At 35.2% G+C, this 13,862-nt stretch overlaps 5 protein-coding genes across 5 annotated transcripts; 1 reads left to right on the plus strand and 4 right to left on the minus strand.

The window, feature by feature from the left end:
• Positions 1-2,443: 2,443 nt before the first annotated feature.
• GCK72_013167 (uncharacterized protein) lies at positions 2,444-3,890 on the plus strand (the record flags this gene model as incomplete). Its single annotated transcript, XM_053729690.1, has 5 exons — positions 2,444-2,543; positions 2,601-2,892; positions 3,204-3,364; positions 3,415-3,661; positions 3,710-3,890. The coding sequence occupies 5 exons, from the start codon at positions 2,444-2,446 to the stop codon at positions 3,888-3,890; spliced, it is 981 nt and encodes a 326-aa protein (XP_053584462.1).
• Positions 3,891-4,646: 756 nt separating this feature from the next.
• GCK72_013168 (uncharacterized protein) lies at positions 4,647-5,280 on the minus strand (the record flags this gene model as incomplete). Its single annotated transcript, XM_053729691.1, has 3 exons — positions 4,647-4,734; positions 4,790-4,920; positions 4,966-5,280. The coding sequence occupies 3 exons, from the start codon at positions 5,278-5,280 to the stop codon at positions 4,647-4,649; spliced, it is 534 nt and encodes a 177-aa protein (XP_053584463.1).
• Positions 5,281-6,566: 1,286 nt separating this feature from the next.
• On the minus strand, positions 6,567-6,979 carry GCK72_013169 (uncharacterized protein; the record flags this gene model as incomplete). Its single annotated transcript, XM_003093862.2, has 3 exons — positions 6,567-6,645; positions 6,690-6,820; positions 6,863-6,979. The coding sequence occupies 3 exons, from the start codon at positions 6,977-6,979 to the stop codon at positions 6,567-6,569; spliced, it is 327 nt and encodes a 108-aa protein (XP_003093910.2).
• Positions 6,980-7,895: 916 nt separating this feature from the next.
• Positions 7,896-8,676, minus strand: GCK72_013170 (uncharacterized protein; the record flags this gene model as incomplete). The annotated part of the gene is made up of 4 exons (XM_053729692.1): positions 7,896-8,021; positions 8,121-8,317; positions 8,372-8,497; positions 8,541-8,676. 4 exons carry the CDS (start codon positions 8,674-8,676, stop codon positions 7,896-7,898), a joined length of 585 nt encoding a protein of 194 aa, XP_053584464.1.
• Positions 8,677-10,765: 2,089 nt separating this feature from the next.
• GCK72_013171 (uncharacterized protein) lies at positions 10,766-11,948 on the minus strand (the record flags this gene model as incomplete). The annotated part of the gene is made up of 5 exons (XM_053729693.1): positions 10,766-10,854; positions 11,191-11,287; positions 11,373-11,523; positions 11,570-11,690; positions 11,735-11,948. 5 exons carry the CDS (start codon positions 11,946-11,948, stop codon positions 10,766-10,768), a joined length of 672 nt encoding a protein of 223 aa, XP_053584465.1.
• Positions 11,949-13,862: the final 1,914 nt, after the last annotated feature.

A 13,862-nucleotide genomic window follows, 5' to 3' on the forward strand; every position in this document is an offset into this window, starting at 1 on the left:
CATTTCAGATATTTATCACTACAATTTCTACAGTTCAGGTTCTCTCTCTCCCTTTGTAACTTTAAGAGATTATTATTAGGAATCTTGAGTACATGTCCACACTTTCCGTCTGAGTTGTCGTCAATCGCGTGGCATTGTGATCTCACTCGACGGATCTGCTGAAGCTTCTCGTTCACTCCTCTATCCCCTTGATAGTTCTTCGGGGATATTCTGATCAATTCTATCCACTTGCCAGTTCTTCGTGGATATTCCACTCAAATCCAGCATGTCTCCAAATAATCTGTCTTCTTTCTTGTCTATTCCATTGGAGGAACGACGAAATGGTGCATCGACTTAATTAATACCACTGAACCCATATCGATGTATCCGAGATAAACGAGATTCAGCAGAATTCTCGTTTTACGCGGAGAATTAGCGTGAAAAATCGATAATTCAAAGTGACCAGCAGGTCAATGAAGAGTAAGAATGCTAAAAAGCGAGCCCGCTTCAATATAAATCAAACTAATTATAAGGAAACTCTAAGTAAAATTAATAAATAATTGACCAGCAGGTCATAACGAAAAAGGTATATAGTGATAAGTAAGAATCGCTCTCGCATAGACTCAAATGCGCGTGTTTTAAGAATATAGCCGAAATCTAAAGAAAATGTAGTTAAAATTAATAAATAATAGACTAGTAAATCAGAATAAAAGAAAAAATATATAAATAATGATTAGAGAGAATCGCTACCGTGTATACTTAAATTCAGTGCGCTACAAATGATAACTATTACAATAGTTAAAAATCAGCACTTTCAGGTCTAATAAACCTCATTCTTCAGCTCATAAATCTCTCAAACTTAAACAAACTCAGAGTTTTGATAATGATAATAAAAGTTCGATGTTTCCAAGACTATAGAGAATCAGCGGATATCTCGAAAGTCGCGAAGCAAGTCCCGCGGAAGACGCGAATTGTTGAGAGTCCAGCAAAATTCTGACATCACCCATATTCAGTTTGAGTTTTTTTCCGGTTTCACATAGTGAAAATCAGGTTTCCAGTCATTGAGAGTTTCAATAAATAGATCAAACTATAGCTTCTGCTGAATTAGAAGCCCGTTAGTTCTCGTATTTCATTGTTTTTTTCTAATGTTTATCAGATGTCTAGAATGTGGACACCGTAATACCAGGTAACCTTTGAGTTGATTCAAAGCATCCTGTCAATCAGTGTACACCAAAAACACATCAATTCCGAGAAATAGCTGATCTAATAACATTCCTACGTAAGTGAGACATTCACTTCGTTGATTGAATGAAAAGCACGGAATTTTTGCTCACCGCTTTAGAAAATAAGTGAGAACTGAAAATTTTAAAGTTACCAATTTCTGTTTTAGCTTTCTGTTTTATCAATTCTGATGACATCATATTGTTTTTGTTATTCCACATTGAAATTACTGTACTTTTATAACTTTTTCTGGATAAAGTACGGTAGAGAGCCGCCGTGAATCGAAATACCGCAACGAGACCCACACCTTGTCCCCGGACCAAAGTTTGAGCGAGCCGCCTGCAAATATCTCTAATCTTCCCTCCTAATTGAGCTCTGTAATCTCTAAAATACCAGTTAATGCGGTTTCTATAAAGTTTCTAATCAAATTGTTGGTTTCTCTTGCAACTAACTGTTTATCCTAAAAAATCCTATCACATTCTTCATCAGTGAAAAAAAAAACGTCAAGAAACTGTAACTTCTTTCAAAGAATAAAGCAATAACTTCACAGCCGTTTTTGGAAATTTCCTTCATAACTATTCATAACTTCATAACATAACTATTGCCTTCATAACTTCATAACTATTGAAATAAAACACGGTCTGAAAATTGAAACGACTTTTTTGATTGGTCAATACTAAAAAAAATTAAAAAAACATTAATTAGATATTGCAGCCTTAGTCAAATGTAAGACAAAAATTTTTCAGATATTGCAAAACATGAATATTTTTCCTAATTTTTTTTCCTATGGCTCTGTATTTTTTTCTGTCACGATATTGTTTGTCACTTCTCTACCTCAGTTTGATAGGCATTTCATGAAAAATGGTGACCAATTGTTGAAAACTTTTAATTCGATACACACCGGTTGATACTTTTGTGTTTAAATTATAACAATTTCTTGGGACAGAAAAAAATCAAAAGACTATTACGTCTATACCGAACAATCCAAAATACACATTCGATAAGAAAATTTGAATTTGATGACAACACCAAAAAGCAGCAAATACTTTCGTCCATTTCCCCTCATGACCCGATTTATTTACCGTCCGTTTTCTCCACTCTTTCCTCCACTATTTTCATATCTTTCTCCGTCTCTCTTTCCAAAAGAACAAAATTTGAACACGTCAGTGCTCGTCATTTATTTAGGCTATAAAAGCTTACTTTTTTAGAGATTGGGCATTGCTCCAATATTTGGTTCAAGTTCATGACAAAAGTATGCGATTCCAAGTCTTCTGAGGCTTTGGAACCTTTAGCGACAGTGGAAAATGGAAAAACCGATGGACCTCAAAAAATTGGATGTCACAGTGAGTTTTTCCTCCTTCTTAATCATGTTTCAGCCAAGTAAAACATGCAATTTTCAGAACTCCAATGCTTGTTGACATGTTTATCCACCTGGCCGATCTACGCTCTTATTTTCTGGGTGTCGTCAATTGAAAAATGTTTTGCAAGTCATGATCCAATCACAACCTCAATCTTGGTTGGAATGTTCGCTACTCTCGAGGCGCTCCATCTCATGATATTCGCCCCACCCAAAACATATGGACAGAGTTATATCCAATTGGAGATGGTTGATTTTGATGAGCTGGAGAAGGAGAAAATGAGAATCGGAGTGATGAGAATAAACCAGAGAATTCACGGTTTCTCTACTTTATGGTAAGTTTAGGAAATGACAGATAGAATCGGTGAATGAGTGTGTCCAAAAATAAATATCCTGAGCAGGGTTGAGCAGAATTCCGCATTCCACTTTCCGTCTTCCGTCATTTTTGTTCAGCACAGCTCATATTTTGAAAATTTCCGATTCAAAAAATGTCATTATCTTAAAAAAATAATTTTTCATAATACCGCAAATTCATGTAAAACGTTCATTATCTGAAATTGAAATTAGTTTCCCAGCTTCCGCTGTAAATATTGACACTTTTATTATAAAATTCAGACAAACTCTTATATAACGAAACCATTTTCAGCACAATTTGGAGTGTAGCAATAGCCGGAATCTATACTGCCCGTAATCAACTTTCATACGTTCACTATCATATCGTCGCTTCCATTTTTATTTTGTTGGGATTCCTGGCTACATGCGGGGTCTACAAGGCGTTTAGTGTCGGAAGATGGATGAGCAGATACTGTGAGTCATTAATTAATCCCCACACAACCAATTCATCCTTTTTATTTCAGCCACCTCCACCATCAACTGCTCCATTTTCTTCCAAACAATCGGTTACATTCTTCTTGTTCAAGGATGTCTCCAGCGCATCAGCTTCTCTTTGATTCTCCTTGGAGCTTCTATTGTTTTGGGAACAGTTGTGCATCTTCGTTTCGCTTTTTACTTCAAAAACCCACCCCAGTACTTGAGTGTGGTTTCTATCAAGTCTACAAGACCCTTTTTGAAAAACTGGTATGGATGGATGCTTCTGGGAAACTGGTCAGTTATAACTCTCGAGCTTAAGATTTTGAATTGACACATTTTCAGCGTTATCTGGGTTGGACTCTTCCTCATCGGACCACTGACTGGAAGTGCTGTATCATGCTCGACTACTACCGTAATCCTCCTACTGGCATTTTGTATTGCAACACCACTGCTCATGATTTGGAAGATCTTCTTCGCTTGCTTGAAATCGAGAGCTATGAAAGATAAACTAGTCAATGTGTAATCATGAATTCATTAAATGAGAAATAAACATTGTGACTATTATTTTCTGTTTCCATAACTTTATTACTCTTATTGAAATAAACATGTTTTATAGTCAACGTAACATACACACTGATTAATTTATTGTTTTCAAAGAGAAAGGGTCGCTTTACGATTTAAAATCTAATGGGAGCTTATCAAATTGGCTTCAAAAATACTGAATTCGCATGTTTTTCTGAAGTTTTTTTAAACCAAAATGTAAAACAAGTCCATTTTTATCAACAATGAAACAGGAAACTAAAAAGATTACGATCTTTGTCGAGGTTAAAATAAGAAATAGAAAATTGTCGTTTCTAAAAAATTTAATTTGGCTTCAATTCTAATCATACTCAAAGTGTCTTGTTGTTTTTGACAAAAATAAATTTGTTTTACATTTTGGTCAAGAGGAATTTCAGAAAAAAACATGCTGATATTTTTAAATTCCAATTTAAGTTCCCTTCCGTTGTATACGTGGCTATCTCCCGCTAATCTCAAACCAAAATAAATAATTAAGGATTTGGTATTTTTTGAGCTAATTGGATAGGGTCGAACTGGAATTTCCCACATGTATTGCGCCAACGATCGCGTTTGGGACCAACACCCTCGGTAACGTTTTATTTGTGTTTCAGAGCGCTGATATAACTTCCTGAGTTTTTTCATTGAGTAATTCAATAGATGTGTTCAATCTGAGAACAAGTAAATATGTATGTTCAGAAGCTTTTATTATGTAATAAGATATTTAAGTGGAGCGTTTTTCAATCTTTCTCAACTGATCCTCAGTAAAAGCGACATTGCAGCTGACAGTCGTTTTCTCAGTGGTGCCACATCTGAAAATCGGAGTTTTTGTTTGAATTTTCTTACAAATAATAGGATAATACTCACGGTGTTTTTGTGCATTGAGCAATGCCATTGAGTGGGTCAACAGGGCCTTTGTACGATGATAAGTAAACTTTTTTGATGTAGTTTGAGATGAAACATTCTTTACCGTTTTCGAAATCCCAAGATCCAGTTATCTGAAAACTTCTAGCATTCACCAGAAAAATTAATGTATCACTTACTTCACAAAATGATTGTTTATTGCCATTACTAGAATTCAAATCACATGTTGAACTACTACCGAAGTTGTTAGACAAACGAGAAGTGGTAGAGACCGTTTTGTTGCTTTTGAATTTCGAAAAATCGAACCAATCATTGCCAGGTTTAGAAAATGGGGATTGAGTATACACAAAAGGTTTCATAGATGTAAGTTGATTGTTGAATTTCGCCTTCATATCATCAATCAAATTCGCACCGATTTTCGGCGGTAGAATCGACCCAGATGCCAATACAACAACAACAGAAAGTACCAGAACAGCGGAAAGAAGAGAATTCATGATTTGAAAACCAGTTGATTTGGTTGGTGCTGTTTCTGTTGTGAGCTGACACTTTTATACCACTTCCTAACAAAAGGAAATAATTGCATTTTTCGTTTCAATACTACTTTTAATTGAATTTTGCAATTTTATTTTGAACAAAAGTGCCGTGTGGCGTTGAGTACATTGAAAAGGAGTTTGTATATAGTTTTGTTGCCTGAATGTCTATTGAATCCTCAATAAGGCCATGTACTTTTTGGGTGTTTTACACGCTTTATGTCGCAAGTCTCACTCCTCCAATTCTTCGAATCATTTTTTTTTCAAAGTTCCTTTTTTCAAATCGGTACTGTTTCTATTCGTTGCTATTCTTTTATGCTCGCTTAAGATTCAGATTTCTGAAAAATTATTCAGTTTCACCAAAGTCTTATTTTTAATCGTAAGTTTCGGAAGCAATTACAAAACCCTAATGGATAGACTGTATATTTCTATTAAATTCGTGTTCTGTTGTTTTGCTTACTTTTTGACATTCTGTATTGCAGCACCAATACTAGTGATTTAAAATACATATGTTTTTTTCAATTTCATGTAAAAAGGGTTCGTTAGATAACCGAAACTTTTTGAATGCTCAATTTAATTTGAATTCAATAGAATAAAGATTCACAATATTCACATTTATTTTTCTGTTTCATTGCTTTGATATGTTTTCACGTATTTTTATATTTTCAATGGTTTTATTCAATTTCTTTGCGTTTAAAATCACCCCCATTAGCAGTTGCGACATGTGGGGATTTTTACCATAGAAAGCTGAGATCTGACATGAAAATCTCTACTTTCTCGAGAGCTTCGCGTAACAATAACAATAGTATAAGACAGCAACTGTCAGACTTACGAAACAGTATATTTTTCAAATTTGAAAAACACTTCGAGAATCTTAATTTAAGACAAAAGCTTTCAAAAATAACATTTGAAACCTTTTTGAATAAGAAATCTTCTTGTGAGGAATTTTTTCGAGTTTTCATTGTTCCTGTGCTCATTTGTTTTGGAATTGACATACTCGAAGGAAATTATTCCATTTTCAACTTGGTGAGATTTTTCTCTGTTTCAAAACTGTGACTTGTATTGATGAAATTATTTTCGATACTATATAACTAGATGAATAGTCGAAATCTCATCAATTACTCGTGATGATTTGTATTACCTTTTTTAGAACTGTCAAAATTACTGATTCTTGTTTTTCTTTGTGTAATGAAAAAAGGAAATGCTCATAAACTTTATTTCAGAGAATATAACAGTTAAAAAAATTCAATTTAAAGCACTTTGACCTCATTCCATTTCTCTCCAAAAGCAGCTGGACAATCGGATTTGACTTTCTCAGTGGCACCGCATCTAAAATAAAATATGAAATTTCATTGTTCTGTTGGAATGCTTACGGTGTCTTTGTACAGTCAGCCACACCGACCAGTGGATCGACTGTTCCATTGTAATCAGGCATGTATGCCTTCTTGTGGTACGTGGATTCGAAGCAATCTCCGTTTTGTTCAGATTTCCATGTGGCATTCACCTCAAAACTTTGTGTTTTTATTGCTGGATCAGGCACACCTACTTCACATAAAAAATCATCGCACAGTTTGCTGGAGCCAACATTAGAAGAAATCGATGAACCAGATGCCATCATAACGGCAACAGAAAATATTAAAACGACGGAGAGAAGAGAATTCATGATTGCAGAATCAGTTGATTTGGTTGATACCTTTCCAGTTAGGAGCCGAAGCTTTATACTATTCCCCAACAATTGAAAATAATTGAATTTTCACCGTTTCAACAGTTTTTTGTTGTTTGGTGAAGAAACACTATTTCTGATAGAATTTGAATAAATCATGTTTTTTGAACAAATATTTAGTAGTGTATTTTGAGTAGATTGGAAAGGAAAGTGTATATACAATTGTTGTGTGTTTTTTTCAAATGGTATGTATGAAAATGTCATTATTTTATTACTTCACAAAATTTAAGAAAAAAACAATATCAAGCGTCTATCAATTTGAAATCTTATATCGTTTTATGTGGTTTGCATTCCGCTCGAGACATCCAGTGGATTTTTCACTTTGTTTCCATTTTCTTTCTACCTATCATTTCTCTCAATTTTTTTTGATTTTTTGAGGTTAATTCCAGCTTATGTTCAATTTGTTCAAAAATCTGAAAATCAATCATGTCGTTTCAAGTTTCTTGTTATTCTTTTACCTTAGGATCTGTTTTCAGTAATATTTCTCGGAAATAATTGGCGCACATTACAAAGTTAGGTCGAAAGTTTGGATCAAGATTGCAGCACATTAACATGAACTTGTAACTCAAATTATTATTGATAATACATGTCAATGTTAATTGCACTCACATTTCATCTGAACAATATTCCGGTCGATTAAGTTGTACACCATTTCTCAATAATGGCCAGATCATTTCATTTCCAAAGTTTTCAAATGGAACACCTCCCAATGAGAAGATTTCATATAAACAAACACCAAAAGACCATACATCTGACATTCCAGTGAACTTCATTGTAACAAAAGTTTCTGGAGCCATCCAACGTACGGCCATTGGAGTGTCAGGTGCTGATCTGTAATGAACTGTTTTCTTTGATTTTATAGAAGTTTTAACTTGTAATAGATGCGTTTGTCTATTTTTCGAGCTAGTTGCGTGTCTGCGATTCGTATAATTTTGTCCTTTCCTATTAACACGTTACGAAGAGCCAAGTCTCGATGAACGACCTGAAAATGTCAAATAGATCATTCTTATATATAAAACTCGCGTGTGGGCGCTGTCTATGGATTTGCCTGCGTGTTTTTCAGGATGTCCGCAAGACTTACATGTGTCTTTTCAAAGTGACTCATTCCGTTAGCAATCTGATAAGCAAATGAAAGTAAATCCACAGAACAAATGGATTCAAAATCATCTTCAGTAGCATTCTGTTGTTTCAAAAGCAATATATTGTCCTTCGCATATTTCAAATGACCTCGATTTCTCAAATAATGATTGAGATCTCCTCCGTCGATAAACTCAGAGACTGTGATCACTTAACTGAAAAAAGTGAAAAATTGAACAATAAAAAAAACCTTACTTTTTTCAGGAATGAAACCAATGAAAGCAAGAATGTTGGGATGCTGTGCAAGTGTTGAAACCACTGCCATCTCTTTAATTAAAGTATCCAATGCAATTGGGTAATGACGTTTCAAAACACGGGGAGCTGGAAGTCAGTTGCGCGGTAAAAATTAAATGAATTGCTTTACCTTTGATAGCTACGGGCAGTTCTATGCCCACAGCTCCCTTCATTCTCAGTGTACCTTTGTGCACTTTACCAAACCAACCGTTTCCAATGCATTCATTTATCATGAGATCTTTCTCATCTATAACATATTCTTCCATGAAATCATAATTCACGGCAAGTGTTTTTTGGCAGTGTTTTTGTGTTTCTTCTGAGTCGGATTCCGAATCACTTTCTGCCACCGTGGTCGTTACATGTTGCCGTGAAGATATGCGATATTTCTTCTTCCTTGATTGTCGCCAAAACAGGAATAAAAACGTTAATACGCAAAAGTTGGCAGTTATTGATACAATTGTCGCTAGCTTCCAAAACGAAGCTGTATTAATCAGTTCATTCCGATTGTCTGATCCGGTTGTGATGACTAGCTCTTCGGTTTCATTGGTTTTTGAGGTATTATTTATAGAGCAAAACCCAAAGTTCAAGATTCTGAAAAGTATTAGAACGTGTTAAAGACTGGAAACAACACAGAAACTTACCCAATGAAAAGAAATAAGTGAATGTCCAACATGTTGGCAATCGAAAAAATATATTGACTGTGTGAGACCTGTTTTTATAAGAAACGGTGACCGATAAAAAGAATTAAACATTAGCAATATCATGTTGTTGTATTTGATTTCTTGCCTTTTGCCTGACTGATTGTCCGACTAATTGTCTTTGATTGCTTAATTGTATTGTCACGATAAGCAACATGTGTCTCATTTATAATGAGAAATTTCTTCCCCACTTTTTGCTGTGTTGCGAAAACTTCTTACAAAACTGGAGTATGATGTTTATAATGAATTTATCATAAAATATCAAAACAACAAAGGCGACTCATAATTTTATGGCACATTTTGTTACACTAAAATCGGTTTCCAGACTGGTCGATATGAATCAAAGTATGATGGAGACAGACTGACCAGTCGACAATATTTGTAAGCAGTGTGAATCACTTTTTCCTTTGTGACCGAATCAGAATTTTACTGTTTCGATAAAAAGTTAAGCAAAAAAATCCATTCGAAGTTACTTGTCAACGTCGCTTACTATATATATCTGGGCACGTTCATGCAAGACCTATCATAAATAAAAACGTTCATAAATCTTAATCCTAATTTCTGTCATTAGCGTGCACGCGGACTCCGCAGCCAAATTCCACGGCCCCGGTGCGGCGGCGCGCGAAATTCAGACGCCACTTTTTCTCACACGGCATCGACAGGCTTTTCCACTTTTTCTGACAAGTATTGGATAAATTTAATACTATTATTATTGCTGATATTTAGGGCTGTTAAAACAGGCGTTTTCGGGCGGAAAACCGGAGATGGAAAGCAAGTTTTGGAAATGAACTTGCTTTTCATGCAATTAACTTGAAAATAGGCGGCGCCGGCTTGCCGGCGTTTGCCGCAAGTAACAGCCCTACTGATATTAACTGAAACGAACCATTTTTCATCGTTGGAAATTGTGAAATAACTAATAATCTCAATTACTATTACGTTTTTATCAAAGAAAACGACTATTTTGAAAAAAAAGACAATTTCTAAAAAACTGGACTGGAAGCTGAATTGATCTGAAAATTTCAACAAAAACAAAGCTTTGTTGAAACATTTTGATTGTCGTTATTTTTGAAAATGTCGAAAAATTAGTGAAAAATTTTTTTTCTCAAAAATGGAGTTTGTGCTGCAACAGTTCCTTAGAGTAAAATCGGGCAACAAAATTCAATAAAAACATTAATTTCAGTCTATTGAAACATTTTGAAGGTCTTTTCAGTTTTTTTCTCGCGTCAGCACAAATTTCCAAGCTGTCACGCTTAATGTTTCATATCTTTTTTCTAAATGTGTTCTTTTGTTTTTTTTCAATTCAATTTCTTGCTAATAAAGTTTTTCCCCCACAAAAAAAATCACCTTTTCTCTTTTTTATGTGGTTTTCTACACAACATTCAAAAACACATGACATCTTAATGCTCGTTTTTTCTAGGTCACACTTCGCCGCAGCCCCGCCGTGGTGTGGATGAACGAATGATGAACATTTTATTTTGGTTTTGTTAAAAGTTGGGAAAGGCTTTTTTAAGCATTTAATACAATAACCAGAAAGATCTCAACTTTTCTTGATGTTCGGAGACCAATTCCAACTTGTGTTTAATTTGCTCAACTGCCTGAAAGTTAACAATGTCGTTAAAAGTTTCCAACTGATTGGTTACCTGGGGATCTATTTCATCTAGCTTTTCTCGAAAAAATGTAACACACTCTTCAAAGGTGGGTCGATTGCGTGCTTCGAAACTACAGCACCTCCTAATGAATTTGTATCTTCAAAAAAATTTTTAAAATTCGTTTTCCGATAACCTTACTCACATCTCATCTGTGCTAAACTCCGGTTTGTCTATTTCAAATCCATTTTTCAAAAACGTTATGATGGCGTCGAGGCTAACATCCGGGAACGGATATTTTCCCAATGAAAAAATTTCATATAGACAAATACCAAATGCCCATACATCTGACTTTACAGTGAACTTCAGTGAAACCAAAGTTTCTGGGGCCATCCAACGTATTTCATGTGGAATTTGGTTAGCGGCTATTCCGATTCTGAAAAACATTAAGCGGTTTCAGTTTAAAACAATAAGGTCCAATACTTGTAGTATTCACTTTTGTCGATTTTGCGAGCGAGTTGCAGATTGTTAATTCGAATTGTTTCGTCTTTTGATACTAAAACGTTATGAAGAGTTAATTCCCGATGAACGAACTGAAAAGAAAAAAGAATATAAACCGTCCCAAACACTATAAAATGTCGCCTGATATTAAAGTTTGTACATACATATAATACTCACATGATTGCTTGCCAATTTTTTCATTCCATCGGCAATTTGATATGCGAATGATAACAAAGGGGTCCTCTGCTTCTCAAATTTGGATTTGTTTTTCCTCAAGTATTTTCCAAGATCTCCTTCATCAACAAACTCAGTAACGATTTTCAGCTTACTGAAAAAATATATAACACAAGCTATGCCATGAGGGGCTATCTCACGTTTTTGTGTTAACGAAACCAACAAGACCTAAAATATTGGGATGTTTTCCAATTTTATTCATATTCTTCAACTCATCAATTGCATATTTCTGTGATCTACTATCTCTTTCATTTCGAGGTTCTGCAATTAAATGGATAGCCATTGGGCTCAATCGATCATATTACCTTTAACAGCTACAGGTAATCCTTCTTCACGTGTTCCAGGTATTTTCATTTTTCCTTGATATATTGTATCGAATGGACAATCAACTATTTTAGAAATGTTTGTGAGATGTTCTTCATTTATCACAAACTTCCTCAAAAGCCTGAGTTCATTGTTTTCTGGATCATTGAAAGGATCTTCTTCGAATTCCGAACCGCAGTCGGTCATTGAGTTCATTAAAGGCCGTGTTACCATTTCAAGATCTGCTTTTTCCTTCTCTCTGAAATCCTTCCATTATAATTTTTTGAGAGCTGTGTATAGACAAACTTTGATTTCTTTTTTTTTCGGACTGACGATCGTATCCAAATCAATGAAACAATAACTAATATGCAAAAGTTGGCAGCTATAGATATACTTGTTATCAATTTCCAATAGAAGTTTGTTGAATCGAGACTATTCACATTGTTGTTTAGTCCAGATTCCGAAGCGGACAAGCTCACTGTTTTTTCTTGTTTTTTTGTGTCATTATGAGAACAGGAATTTATATTGAAGTGCCTTCAAACAGATTAATACTGGAAACTTAGTACAAAGTGACGACTTACCCAATGAAAAGAAATAAGAGAATGTATAGCATGCTGACTAGCGACTTCAATTAATCGATTGCGTGCGACCTGCCTTTATATGTAAATAATTAAGAAGTAGCAATATCATCTCTAATTGCCTTTGATTTTCTGAGGAAAAACACGAAGAATGTGCTATCCACCTTGTTTAATGTTATGAAAGCATTTTTTCACGCACGGAGAAATCCATGACCTATGTAGTGAAGGTGAATACAGGCTTTTCAGTAAAAATAATTGAATTGCGGAAGACTGAAAAATAAACAAGATACGGTCATCTATTGATGGCAAATTAGCAAAAATGGAGGACAAGGCAGCAGTATTCCTCAGATGGTTCTTCTGAACTTCTAATGGTAACACAAACGGAATTTCTCAAACAGACAACGCTAATTTTGCGAAAAAATTTGCAGTTAATTCGATTAATATCGGCGGTATCATCGCCGGAAGTTCCGGATATGACGTCATATGTATTGGGAAGAATCGACGTCATATGGTTTTGGTTCAATAGCGTATATATATATATATCTCTCTGCTTTTCACCAAATAAGACCATATCTAACTAAGTTTTCTATTATTTTAAACTATCGAGATGAAGGAAGAGTAAGCGGATCCCTGCCCCTTCTTTCTCTCGAAATATCTACAACTTCTGTCAGTGATATGTCACATCAAATGAATCAAACGTTTTTCAAACAATATCATCGTGTTAGAAAGAAATTATTTCTAAATGAAAATTGGCATGCTTTGTTAGATGTAGATGATGTCAATTTTACCGGGGATGCTCTGAAAAAAAGTCTTAAAGACCAAAAACATTCAACTTTTGTACAGGACGTTCGAGAAGCTGGCTGTCGAAATTAATTATAAACTTTTATTTTCAGAAAATCAACGGTAGAAATGATCAACGTGTAACATGCGAACTGTTCGCTTTGTCTCGCAATATTTTGCGAGTAATTTGCGAGAAATGAACTTTCGAATAATTTGCGAATCGAGACGAACCGAATGCGAGACAAACCGAACCGAACCGAGACAAAGTGCGAGACGAACCGGGTCCAACCGAATCGAGCCAAAACCGGGAAATTTGGAATTTTGCGAGTTTCGTCTCGCGAGGCGACACTCTACGCATGACCCGGCCCATGAAAAATCTCAAATCGACCCTGCCCGGCCCGTTGAAGTCTGGTTTTTAGTATTGTCATTCGTTAACCTCTTGACCTTAAGTTACTGCTTTTACATTTCCAAATTACCTGTAAGATTTAAAGAATGATCAATTATCGTTTCACGTAGTTTTTTTTTGATAAACAGGCTTCAACTGTGTCTTTCATGTTCTCCCAATCTATATTACTCAGTCAACGTAAAACCAGAAAACCTTATTTGTAAAAAACTCAATGAGACCTAACACTTCATTGTAAATCATCCGAGACTTTATTTTCGATGCTAAAGGTTCCGTGGCCCCAATTCCTAGGGAAACACGAAATCGGAGACGTAGACAGTGTAACAGGCACAAACTTTTCTGGCGTCTCTTCTCGCTTGCACACTCTCT

This window comes from Caenorhabditis remanei, chromosome IV (genome assembly GCF_010183535.1).
Source record: "Caenorhabditis remanei strain PX506 chromosome IV, whole genome shotgun sequence".
In the NCBI taxonomy this organism is placed as follows: domain Eukaryota; kingdom Metazoa; phylum Nematoda; class Chromadorea; order Rhabditida; family Rhabditidae; genus Caenorhabditis; species Caenorhabditis remanei.